Source organism: Mytilus trossulus, chromosome 1 (assembly GCF_036588685.1).
Source record: "Mytilus trossulus isolate FHL-02 chromosome 1, PNRI_Mtr1.1.1.hap1, whole genome shotgun sequence".
In the NCBI taxonomy this organism is placed as follows: Eukaryota; Metazoa; Mollusca; class Bivalvia; order Mytilida; family Mytilidae; genus Mytilus; species Mytilus trossulus.
Window position 1 is genome coordinate 48,211,957 of NC_086373.1, and position 14,151 is coordinate 48,226,107.

Sequence of the window (14,151 nt, forward strand, 5' to 3'; positions counted from 1 at the left end):
AAATGATGTCTATCTTGCAAAGTGCATATGACCTTAAGTTCATACTTTTTGTTAGTTTAGCAGATACTATAAGCAATAAGTCAACTATATTTGTTGATTGGAACTATTGTAAGGTGTACATGTTTGACCTTGACTTCATTTTCATAGTTCATTGGTCATTGTAAAGATTTTGTGGATTATTCTGTTTCACAGGTATCAGTAATAAAACCTTCATAAACACATTTAACATGAATTCAGTGATCAGTAAAACAGGCGAGACATTTCAGCACTTTTATTGCTTTGTACATCAATGTTTGTATTCTGTTCAATTACAGGAACGGGAAACATTTGCCTCAAATTAAAATAAAATAAAAATTCCGCATATGCACTTGTCATTTTAGAGTTGAAATATTCATTTATACGAAAATCTAAAGTCATCGGTGTCTGGTCAGAAAGCTGAGGAACCAGATAGGGGTATGTCAAAGAACATCTCGTCCATTTTCTAAAAAAAACATAATCGGAAAATATCTAGAACGTGTTGATAAATATTCTGTATCAACTTCACAAATAATACACGATGGTTTTATACTTTTAGATTCTAGGAACTGAAATTGCTGTTGATCATCTAAATAACGTGTAATATTATTCTTTTATATGTCTCTGTAAATTATTATGGTAATATCAATATTTGACGTGGCATGGTACTTATAAATTTTATCATTGTTTTATTGTGCTATGGTTAATTTTCGTATTCTTGTCTTTCGTCTTTGTTAATGAGCGTCATCAATATGTTTTTTTAATTTTTATAGTGATTAAGATTATAACACAATGTTGACTGATGTACCCCTATTTTCGACATTTTTATCTATTATGTCTGTTTATTTTATTCACACATTATTGTCAATATAATGGAATTTAATGCGACTGACATACAAGTGAGAGGTTTCACTTGATATAAAACCAGTTCTAATTCACCATTTTCTACATAAGAAAATGCCTGTGATGTTTTTGAGCTTTTGATTTTGCCATTCGCTTAGAATTTTCCTCAGAGTTCGGTACTTTTGTTATTATACTTTTTTACTTATTTTACCACAAGTTGTCACAAGCGGGGCAGAATCTGCTTACCCTTCCGGAGCACATGAGATTCCCCCGCTTTTTGTGGGGTTCATGGTGCTTATTCTTCATTTTTCTGTGTTGTGTCTTGTGTACTATTGTTGTCTGTTTGTCTTTTTGTTTTTTGACCATGCGTTGACAGTTTATTTTCGATCTGTTTGGTATTTTTTGCCTCTCTTTTTCCCTTTATGCAGATACATAAAATGCCTGTAACATGTCAGGAATATGACAGTTGTTATCCATTCGTTGAATTGTTTGAGCTTCTGATTTTGCTATTTGCTTATGGACTTTCCTTTTTGTATTTTCCTTGGAGTTCGATGTTTTTGTTTTTTTACTTTTATATTGATTTTACCACATATTGTCACTTTATGCAAATTCATTTTACCCATGGCTATGGCATGTACTTAAATATTTTGCAAAAAGGGCAATCAGTAGAGTTTGATTAAACTGGTCTCTTTGAAAGTTTATAGCTCAATATCAAGAACCACTTTAAACAAAACGGTATCCGGAGAATGTCAAATAGACAAACAACAAAGTGGTTAGAGAGATTGGTGTACATATATTACCAAAAAGTCTTTTAAAAGATTAATGCACTCAAACAAATACGTTTTTAGTAATTTTGAGATCCTTAAGTTTTAAAACTAAATTTGAAAGTTGCACTGTGGCAAAAGTTAATTAAAAGTTATATAGCGTAACAAGTATCTATTGCAGTTGATCTATGATCATATTTTGATTAATATTTAAAAAAAAATTGAAAATGGAAGTGGGGAATGTGTCAAATAGACAACAACCCGAACATGGAAAAGACAACAACAGAAGGTCACCAACAGGTCTTCAATGTAGCGAGAAATTCCCGCACCCGGAGGCGTTGTTCAGCTGGCCCCTTAACAAATATATACTAGACCATACCAGTTCATTGATAATGAACGCCATACTAAACTCCAAATTGTAAACAAGAAACTAAAATCAAAAATAATACAAGACTTACAAAGGCCAGAGGCTTCTGACTTGGGACAAGAGCAAAAATGTTTAGTTTGCTTATACCCTATATATAGGATTCTCTTAGGTATATGAACGGAAAACAAGACTTAACTGTTTGAAAAAAGTCGAGCATTTATTTTAAGGAATGTCATTGTCTGTGGGAAGTAGAAAGTCTGCCTTTCGGTGATAAATAAGAACCATATTTCATCGTAAGACTTATTTAATTGCATGTATAAGATATCCAGAAAACATGCTATACCAATAGCCTTTGGCGGTGTGAATATATCCATATCCGTTCCCGCCACATTTGACGTATACTCTGTCGCCTTTTTCCAAATTTAACACCATATTAGCTGTTCCTTCATTAAAACCAGTACCAGGATATACAGATACCAAACGGGTTTGATTCTGCCAGAGATAAACCAATAGCTGCTTCCCAATGGTTGACATTACTGTGAAGGAGAATTGATACACGCCTTTAAAAGGTGCCCGAAATATCCCAGTATTCGGGTCATAATCGTTTCCAGTTTGTCCAAACTTTGTTGAACTTTACAATTTCAGTTGCACCAAGAACTTTTATATCAGTTAGTGAAGCAATAAAGGCAGGAATCTCTTTGGGTTTTGGAAGTCTGCAATTATCTGGAAAAGAAATATCTTGACTAGACATAGGAAGATGTGGTGTGAGTGCCAATGAGACAACTCTCCATCCAAATAACAATCTAAAAATTAAACCATTATAGGTTAAAGTACGGCCTTCAACACGGAGCCTTGGCTCACACCGAACAACAAGCTATAAAGGGCCCCAAAATTACTAGTGTAAAACCATTCAAACGGGAAAACCAACGGTCTAATCTATATAAACAAAACGAGAAACGAGAAACACGAATATATTACATAAACAAACGACAACTACTGTACATCAGATTCCTGACTTAGGACAGGTGCAAACATTTGCAGCGGGATTAAACGTTTTAATGGGCCCAAACCTTCTCCCTTTTTCTGAAACAATAGCATAACATCACAACATATAAAAACATACGATAAAATATCAATTGGCAGACTTAACTCAATCAAAAAACGTATGATTACACAATGAACGAATAAATTTGATCTGCGATATCTGAATACAAATACACAGTTAATTAAATATTAGAGACAAACATTCATGACCAAAAGGCTAACAAAAATTTTTTTTAGTACGGTAAACAAGTTAACGTTTCCCCCTATTTCACTTGCTACATAATTCAATTACTAGTTCTAATAACTTAAAAGAAGAGTCATAGATCAAAACAAGAACACGCATTCTTATAAGTCAATGACTATTCGACTCGAACCCTATTTACTGTAATACAGCTCTTTATTATTTGTTTGGTAATGTTTATATATTAACTATTCAGGTTGCTGCAACATCAGCAAGTGTACCATGAATGCTGTTATTCACACTTCACAATTTTTTTCAGTTATGTTCTTGATTGGACAAAATAGAAAAGATATCTTGCCCCGAACCAGTCTCGTCATTTATAAAGCTCGTGGATTTTTACCAATAAATGCTCAAATTTTATCCAGAACGCTCATGCATGTCCTTTTTCGTACTTCAAATTTTTGTTAACCATTATTTTGATTGGATAAAATAGTGAATTGATTAAAATTGCGTTGAATTGAGTTGGTATAAAACATTTTAGTTTGTCTTTTTTCATCTTGCATACATGAGTGGTAATTAAAATAGCTCTTGTTTCATCCTACTCGCGAATGTGTGATTTTAAATCTAATTAACATTTTTTTAAATTCCATTTCGTTTAAATATGTCAAAAACTACTTACCAGATCCTCTAGATTTCAACATCTTTTCTACAATATCCTCAATCAACGAACACTCTGGAATAAACATAATAGAGATTGTCGATACAAATGACAAATTTCAATGTTAGTTTCGTGTAAAACTATTTGTATTTAGCTTTAGTCGAAGGTTTCAGTTCGAGTGAGCGAACAACATTGAACCAAAAAATTGAAAAATTGATATTAAGGTTGTTGACAACTAACTATTAACAATTGAACGTCCACTTCATTGGTGATTTCAATTATCAGATACACAACTCGCGATGTTCCATTTAAATGAAAATACATGTTTTTTTGTCTTTAGGTGATAGATCTTTCATTGGTTTTTTTCTATTCTTTTTGCATATATATATAAGCTTGGCATTTTGAAAAAAATATGTAACTATTGCTTAAAAGTATGTTAAGCTTAAGATGTGTTTTGGCTTTAAGTGTCATTGGGTAACAATATTAACTTACATCAGAAGTCAACTTTCACCATGGTGATTGAGAACAACTTGCAATTCTTCAAATACGAATGTACTTAGATATAAGAAGATGTGGTATAAGTGCCAAAGAGACAACTCTCCATCCAAGTAACAAGTTGCAAAAGTAAACAATTAAAGTACATATTTTGTCCAATCTCTACCTGTGCGAATTTCAAACACGCAATTTTACACCAGTACTTAAAACCTTCCATCCTTTATGGGTGCATTTTACATAGATAAATAAAATCGAATAGTATAAGCAAAATGAGGATGTTAATTTTGATGCATGCCTTTTTATGCTTCTTCGTTACATTTGTTGTTTTTATAGTGATTAAGATGATAACACAATGTTGACTGCTGTACCCCTATTTTTGACATTTTTACCTGTTGTGTCTGTTTGTTGTGTTCACGCATCGGTGACAATATAATGGAATTTGATGCGACTGTCATACAAGTGAGAGGTTTAGCTAGCTATAAAACCAGGTTCAATCCACCATTTTCTGCATAAGAAAATGCCTGTACCAAGTCAGGAATATGACAATTGTTATCCATTCGATTGATGTGTTTAAACTTTTGTTTTTGCCATATGATTGGGGACTTTCCTTTTTAAATTTTCCTTGGAGTTCAGTATTTTTGTGATTTTACTTTATACTTGCATATGTTATACAAAAACAAATGCAGCAATAAGAATCTTATAAAACAAAAACAACTACTTACTGTTTATTTCAAATAAACCACACCCACTGACCTTATTTTAAATATACATGGTTTCCACAGGTTCGCTAGTAACCAATGATATTTCTAGAAGCTTATATGAGGTAAACGAATGAGCCATATCATGTATGACATAATCGCTTTGTATAAACTCACGAAATAAAGGGATAACAAGCATAAAGTTAATTAAAAGTAAAAATCTAAATTATACTTACTAAAAGTACAGCGTCCGTCAACATGATCAGCCAATATCAGATGGCAAACTGCAACGAATAGAAACAGAGTAATTGTCAATTTCATGGTGCAACGCTAAAACCTCCACTGGGTTACACAAGTGTTCACAATATACTGTTTAGTATATACTAGGTAAACTTATATCTAGGTTTTTTTACACAGCTGTTGTAATTTGATCATTAATATACTTTTGTCACGAAAGGTTCATCACGAAAATGAGAAGGTAGCATGTAGAGTTCTTTCATTCCTGATAGATTTTGAAATGACTTAACTGGTCAATGGTAGACCTATTCAAATACATCCATAAAGTCCTTTGTTTAGAATTTTTAACGCCTCGCAATTTTTATCTATTTTTTTCCATTGACCAATTTTACAGTGAATCACGAACAAATTTGTAGACGGACCCTTTATATTGTAAACCCTAAGTAAACAACAACAACAAAAAAAAACCCAAAAAAACAACAAATACACGCCTTTTTTTCTAAAACAAGATCATCCTTAATTAACAACAACGTTATTGAATCATGTCTGTCTTTCTGCTGTTCGATTATCGCTTCATAACTAACGCTGTGTAGATTCCTCTACTTCGAACATTTCCTCTCTGATAACAATTATTAGCAATTGAAACATGATTTTAGGTCGGCTATCTGCTTGTGTTGTCGCTCGGTATAAAACGATCCGACCAACAACTTATCGAATAGAATATCGAATAATCCTGGTACCTTTGATAACTATCTTAAAGCATATGTCAGATTTTCTACTGATTCATTCGTTGTAGTTTGTAATATTTCATATTGCAAATATCCAAAACCGCAAAACTTGTATGTAGGTATGACCATTATCCACATGAATTATACTATCCCAATTTCCATTTTCAGTTCTTGCGTAAATATAAAATTTCAAACCTGGTATCAATGTTGATTTATTTACAACATATTAGATCCGTGTGTGTCATTTGAGCTTTTTATAATTGGGTCTTGTCTGTCGTTTGATTATTGAAACAGCACAAACTGTAATAAATTGCAGAATTTGTCAAGTTTGAATTAAGAATTGAATGCTTTTTTGGAAGTTCATTTGAGTGTAAAAGCGCTTACCGAAGTAAAATTTGTATGAACCGAGAAATCGCTTCATTCTAAATGTACACCCATTCAACGCTTTTACAAGCATATGAAATTAATAAAAGAAACATTAAATATTTATAATTAGATTTTTTTGCCCTGATCATGAAAGCACATGATTCCTATCAAGTTTTTCTTTTGTTTACCTGTGCACTTTATTGTGGAAACGTGTGTCATCATGAATGTTAAATACAGTTCATTTTGACATGACGATTAATGTCAGAATGACGCAAGATTGCTGTTAGCCAATCGAACTAAAGTATTATGATGACACACACATTTAATGTAATTATATTATAACTAAAAGAAAACAAAATATAACTAAAACGCTCCTAAAAATACAAAATCATGTTTGAAATAAACCAGCGTTGGATCTGATAGAAACACAATACTTATTGTTGGTGAAGGGTTTGTCTACACAAAAAAAACTAATGGTGATCTTATGTGCTTTATAAGGGTAAGCAGATTCTGCTTCCCGTGTTTTTCAAATGTACTTCATTTTAGGGGCAGCTGAAGCACGCAACCGGGTGCAGGATTTTTTCGCTGCATTGAAGACCCATTGGTGGTCTTCGGCTCTTATCTGCTCTTTTGTCGGGTCTGTTGTCTCTTTAACACATTCCTCATTTCCATTCTCAATTTTATTTTAATTATTCACTTTTTTACTGTAGAAAACGTTCCATTTTAATCTATTTAATACATAAACAATACGTGATCCACCGAATTTATCAAGCGGCGGATAACGATCCGTTTAACTGAAAATAACTTTTATTAAATTTCGTGCGTCAGTAGCGCTTTACTAGATTTACTTTCACCATAAAAGCTAAAACCTTAGTATTTGAAAGACATGGATCCAACTTTCAATGAAGTGGTATAGTACATTTAATGTAGACTGCACAAATAAGAAGTTTAATAAAAAAAAAAAGTAAAAAAAAGTGAACTCTGAAAAAAATTCCATACGGAAAGTCCCTAATGTCATACTAGTAGCAAAAGCTCAATCACGTTAAACGAATGGATAACAACTGTCATATTCCTAACTATGTACAGCCATTTTTTTAATGTAGAAAATTATGAATCAAACCTGGTTTTATAGGTAGGTAAACATCTTACTTGTTTGACACTCGAAAAAAATTCCATCTCTTTGACAACAACATTTAAAGAAAACAAACAGACATACCACATTTTCTTATATCTATACTACTAGTAGGCAAAAATGCAATAAACAGGTGCAATGCAGACAACATTGTGTCACAATCTTACTTACTATAAAAAAAACATACAAATTTATCAACAACAACAAAAAATTAAACAAAAAGCATAATAGACAAAGCACATTTGCAAAAATAAAAGACAACAATACAAAATGTGCCAAAGCACAAAAACACAAATATTGAATGCACATCCATCGAGCCAGGTCAAATGATTATTACCAAAAATAAACTAAATAGTAAATATACTAATTTACAAAGACAAATAAAAAAACACTACAACACGGCATTAAGATGATAAACAACGTCAGAACTTAGAATATATACTTTAAAACAATCGTGTATTATTTGTGAAGTTGGTTCGTTTTTATCATTTATTTCAAAGTATTATCATAACTTTTAAATGATTAGTGGAATTAAAAAAAATTACTTTCATTAATTGTCGGAGAAGAATCAGCATGGAGACAAAGACAACTAATATTAACATAAATATAAAGAAATAATTATTAGATAAAGCCTGCCATTTTCTATAAACAACAACACAATTTCATTACTAGACAAATTATTTATTTAATTGTATGTACTAGTATAAGAAATCAAGAAAAATGCTGTACCAGTAATCTTTGCCTGTTTACATGTACCCATGTCCGATTCCGCTACTTTTGACGTACACTCTCTCGACCCTGTTCATATTTAACACCATATTAATCGTTCTTTCATTATAAACAGATACCAAACGGTTTTCATCCTGCCAGAGAACATACATAAATTCTTCCCTCCTTGATATTACTGTGAAGGAGAACCGATACACGTCTTCAATAGCCGTCTGAAATATTCCAGTATACGGGTCATAATCGTGTCCCTAGTTTGTCAAAACTTTGTCGAATTTTACAATTTCGGTTGCACCAAGAACGTTTGTATTTGTCAGTAATGTACTAAAGGCAGAACTCTCTTTTTGTTTTGGAACTTCTCAATTTTCTCCCTATTTAAATTACATAAATCAATTACATTTCTAATACAATGTATCTAATAAGAGTAGCACAAGATGTAGTAAATACTCGAATTCAGAAAGCAATTACCTTTCGCACACTAAAATGTTGAGATTAAACGGTAAACGGACAGAAAGTCACAGGACATAAAGTCACAAATTTAGTAGGACAAAAAGTCACAAATAATTTGTTGACAATTGTTTGTATATATAAGAGAAATGTCTTGAAACATTTACTTTTTAATCCATATGTTCATATTAAAGTTTAGGAAATGTGTCATTATACTTGAAAAATCAAGATTTATTTAATTTTAATCATGCAAACGATATATTTCTTGGCACCATGAAGCCATTTAAGTGCCAAGCCACTTTGACATTATTTTTTTTTAACAATTATTTGATCATCTTTGATATTTTTTTTTGATAAATTTGCTTACAAAGTTGGTTTATATACAATAGTTCAAGAAAAATACAAATAATTTTTGTAGAAATAAGCAGTTTTTCTTCAAAGAAAATAATTAGAAAAAATATATTGTGACTTTTTGTCCTGTGACTTTTTGTCCGTGACTTTTTGTCCTGTGACTCTCTGTCCTACATTCGATAAAACGTGTCAGTTGCTTAAAGAAAAACATTTTCTTACTGAGTAGTATTTAAACCAGCGTATGTTGCATTATATCCTACTTTACTCTAATTATGTAAAATAAGAATGATATTTTACATTTAATATGTCGATTGATAGATTGATGTTAAGCGTCACTTTCAGCACTATTGTGCGAGTTCGTGGCGGTCAGTTTTTATTGATGGAGGAAGCCGAATTCCGCGAAGAGAACAAACAAGCTTTGTTAAGAAAACTGATAATCCTATTCAATCAATTTTCCCGCATGTGATGTATTGTTTACGGTCTCCGTTAAAGGTCTTAATAGCTCAGAGTCTATAAAAGTTGTAGCTAATTTTAAGAAGAGACGGTAAGCTGGACACTGGGATCGAATTTGTAACAATTATAAATAATTAAAAGATAATAATCACTTTTTACCTACGTCTCATTTTGATGTTTTAGTGGAAAGAACACAATGGCTTACAACATCCTATACTTTTTAAGACCATGTTATATAGGCAACACACTTGTCAAACAACTGTTTTATTTTGAAGCATGTATAAGATAACAAGATAACATGCTGTACCAGGAACCATTGCCTGAATAAATGGATACTGCACTACTTGCTGTTCTAGTGATATTAAGATGATAACAGAATATTGACTGCTGTACCCCTATTTTTGACATTTTTACTCTTTGAGTATGTTTGTTTTGTTCATGCATCGTTGACAATGGAATGGAATTTGATGCGACTGTCATACAAGTGAGAGGTTTAGCTAGCTATAAAACCAGGTTCAATCCACCATTTTCTACATTAGAAAATACCTGTACCAAGTCAGGAATATGACAGTTGTTATCCATTTGTTTGATGTGTTTGGACTTTTGATTTTGCCTTTTGATTTTTGATTTTTCTTTTTGAATTTTCCTCGAAGTTTAATATTTTTGTGTTTTTACTTTTTTTCCACATTGAACATAAACTCTGTCACTCTTTTTTTTTTTAGATTCAACACCATGTTTGCCGTCCCTTCGTTATAAACAGTGCCCGGATATACAGCAATAAGACGAGTGTCATTCTGCCGTAAATGTACCTCCAAATGATTCCCATACCTGGACATCACAGTAAACGAAAACTGGTACACACCATTAAGATGTGCTTGAAAAACCCCTGTATTCGGGTCATACTGGTTTCCATTATTGGTCCACACTTTATCAAACCTTATAATTTCAGACATGCCTAGGTCTTTTAATTATGTCAGTGATACAGAAAAGCAGAGATTTCCGTAGGTATAATATCACTACTTCTGTTGTTACTGGTACGGACGATGATGATCATCAAACCTTAGTGATCATCAAAGAAAAATATGATTTGCTTCTTTTTCTTTTCTCCTTTTCTATTCTTCTTTTTCTTTTATCCTGTTTACTTATGGTTCGCATTAATTTTAATGAAATTGTTCGCTTTACATGCTTGCTCATAATCTTATTATAGTATATCTACTTGTATGTAATATGGAGTAGACTTCATAAGTATAATCTATTTGTGTCTCATCCATATTGCTCTAGTCCTAATTACAAAGCCGGATCTAACTACAAGAGTATGTGTGAATTTCAGGTCCCTAAATCAGTTATCCAGAGTTGATGCATACCCAGCAAGACGAGTAGATGACTGTTTTGGGGCTTTATCCAAATCTGAACTATATGATTTGATGGATTTAAATTCAAGATTTTGGCAGGTAGAGCGTTTGGATTCCGACAGAAAGAAAACAGCTTTCTCAACCAGTCAAGGTCTGAACCAATTCGTCGTAATGCCATTTGGTTTGTGCAACAGCCCAAGTACCTTTCAGCGTTTAATAGATGTCCTTAGGGGTCTCACATGGAGGGAATTTATAGTTTATAGTACCTGGATCCACATTTGAAGAATGTGTCAAGCGACTTGACCATGTTTTTGAACGCCTTTTATAGGTTAATCTTATATTCAAACCCTCAAAATGTAGATATTTTCCAAAAGAAAGCAAAATTCTTCGGTATTATTGTATCAGAAGAAGTTATAAGCACTGAACCAGGAAAAGAAGAATCTGTAAAAAACTGGTCAGTCCCAAAAACTGTCAGATATGTTCGTAGTTTCTTAGGCCTAGCATCATATCACAGACGATTTGTGGAATGATTTGCCCTAACTATCCTGCCCATCAAATAAAATATGAGAGAAAGGGGTAAAATTGATCAAGAAAGAGAAGTTTGAAGACTTATTTCTGACCCTGAAAGTGGTACTTACAACGTCACCCATCCCTGCTTATTCTGTACCAGGTAAAATTTTTATTTTAAACGATGATGCCAGTTAACAAGTTGTTGGTACTGAACTTTCACAAGAACACGAAGGAAAGGAACATGTGACAGTCACCATGAGTAATGCTTTATCAAGGCATGAACAATCTTATTGTATAACTAGAACTCATTGTAGCCATTTTAGCTTTAAAACATTGTCATTCATATCTATACGATCAAAATGTACTTTTAAGAACAGACAATGCTGCAGACCGTTGGCTGAAAACATACAGGAGGGACTGCAAGGCTACAGGAGCTAGGTATCTATGATCTGAATGTTATTCACCGCTTTGGCCTGAAACATACTAATGCAGATGTCCTATCCCGAGTACCTTGTACATCCTGTCTGAACCAACATACACATAATGATGCACACAATATTGACGACGACAGCAAGGAGATTGCAATTATCCAATGCAGCCCATTAAATCAAATAAGAGCTGTAACCATAAACAGACAGATTAATGCAAGTAGAGAACCAATGAAAATTCAAGACTTTGTGATACTAAGTAGATGATTGGGACCAAACATTATTGAAAAAATCACAATTAGATGACCATGAGATATCTGAAATTTCGAGAAAGTAGAAGACAAAAAGCGCCCAGAGTGGAATGAAATATCCATCAATATTTTCCTGTAATTGTTTATTTTTTAAGCCGCATAATGGTATAAGGCATTTATTGTTGTAATATGGGTAAATAATTATTTCATAATTCAAATGAAGCAGACATTCAAATGAAGATACACATGCGCACAAACACAAAAACAGAACACCATTAGCACCATGTTATTTCAGAAACTTCAAACTCTAGTAAGAAACTACGATTGCAACCTTCATAAATCATTTTAATCTTTTTGAAAAAGAATATAAATGAAAACCAAATTATGTTACCTCCCAATAATGATTAAATGTTGGGAAAATTAACCAGAGTTATCTTACATTAATCGCAAAGAGGATCTAGCAAACAATTTGTTTTTAGACCTAAATTAACGTTAAAACAATTTTCCACTAAAATGAATGCTACTTTATTCAAATGTAAGGACTCGGTTAGCTAAATCTACTAATTTTTATTTGATATATTATGATTTTTTATGACAATAGATAAACATGCTTTAGTATGTGATGTGCGTAACGACATTCATTTATTGGCGTTTTAGCATTGATTAACTGCTGAATTAAATCAATTCATGATTTTCTGTTCTTGCATTTGTGCTAAATAAGATGTCCTGAAAACATTGAATAATGATCACCATGAAGGACTCCTGAACTTCGAGGATGTTTTATGTATATCCGGTCTCCGTCATTTAATTCGACGATAGCTCGAAGGGAACCAGCCGTTGACATAGCTTGTGCCGCGTGTCCTCTTACAATAAATTCATTGTTCTTCATCAAGTTAAGTTCAAGAAAATTAGTATTACCAGAGATGAAATTCTCGGAAAATTCATACGTTCCTGCACGTGGAGCGGTAAAAACTCCAGTTATTACGTCATAACCATTATCAATGTTAGTCTTCACTGTATCAAACTTGACGATCGTATTACTGCCTAAATTGATATGTTCTTTTTCTGTTGCGAAAAATGCTGGATTTGTCCCGGTAAAGAAATCATTCCTCATATGATAATTTGGTCGTCTCCGACTTAACGAATCTTTTGATCTTTAGAAGTATTTTCATCCAATTCCCTGATGAAAGGATCTGTCATGCAGTATGAGTTTTTACAAAACAAAATTAGCAAGACTACATAGTAAACATTACAAAATACGTTTATTTGGAATGTAATTACAGTACTATTATTTCAATTGTTTTTCTCAAAACACCTTATTGTTCTAACAAAACGTTAAAAACGTTGACTGCAAATTGGTAAGCGCTTGATGTGAGTTTTTTTTTGTAACCATGTTTTTTTCCATTTAACATCAATACACATCAGAAGTAAGAAAGTGGTTTTCTGTTTAATTTATATATGTAAATTATTAGGTCGTTACAGCAAATTGTTTTGAAAATGGGTTTTCAAGTAGTGTCCCCTCTACACCATGGAGACATCCGAATTAATAACAATGTCTTAATGTTTACACTCCCTACGATTCAGTTCATAATTTGAGAACGTTTTTGTGACCACCGGAAAATGTTTTTCTTACATTTTTGATTGATTGTTGCTTGCTTTGCGTTCAACATTTCATGTTTATTCAGGATGATAACAACATAGATAGATTTTGCCTTTATATTCGACCGGGATGAAAGATGGACACTCTGAAAGCTATTGGAAAAAACGGACAAGACGAATAGGAGAAGAAATTTTGTACCGAAGCAGGCAACGTAATGACCCCTCAACTTGTTTGCAAGCGATCATAATCGTGCAGAGGAGGTCATGCTACACGAGGCTTCGCATTTTACGTATACTTTCCGACTGGACTTAGCTCCGTATTTATACATCCCTAACAGTTAAAAGAACGTCTCTTTTGTTCTGAGTTTTATTGACGGATGGGAGCAATCAATATGTAGCCAAATTTCTATTCTCCAGTAAACCGTTTTGTTATTCCTTGATTCTCATATCTTTTTATTTGTTAAATACAGAGTAACTGACACTGCACGATTTAGTAGGTTTTGTTC

At 32.7% G+C, this 14,151-nt stretch overlaps 1 protein-coding gene and 1 pseudogene across 1 annotated transcript; both read right to left on the reverse strand.

The window, feature by feature from the left end:
- Positions 1-2,289: 2,289 nt before the first annotated feature.
- Positions 2,290-5,409, reverse strand: LOC134708318 (complement C1q-like protein 3; annotated as a pseudogene).
- A 7,349-nt stretch (positions 5,410-12,758) lies between these two features.
- LOC134722490 (complement C1q tumor necrosis factor-related protein 3-like) lies at positions 12,759-13,160 on the reverse strand. Its single transcript, XM_063586148.1, has one exon. The coding sequence runs from the start codon at positions 13,158-13,160 to the stop codon at positions 12,759-12,761; it is 402 nt and encodes a 133-aa protein (XP_063442218.1).
- Between the last annotated feature and the right edge of the window lie 991 nt (positions 13,161-14,151).

Coding starts and splice junctions, on each gene's coding strand:
- LOC134722490 (XM_063586148.1), bottom strand. CDS start 13,160: ATGAGGAATGATTTCTTTACCGGGACAAATCCAGCATTTTTCGCAACA.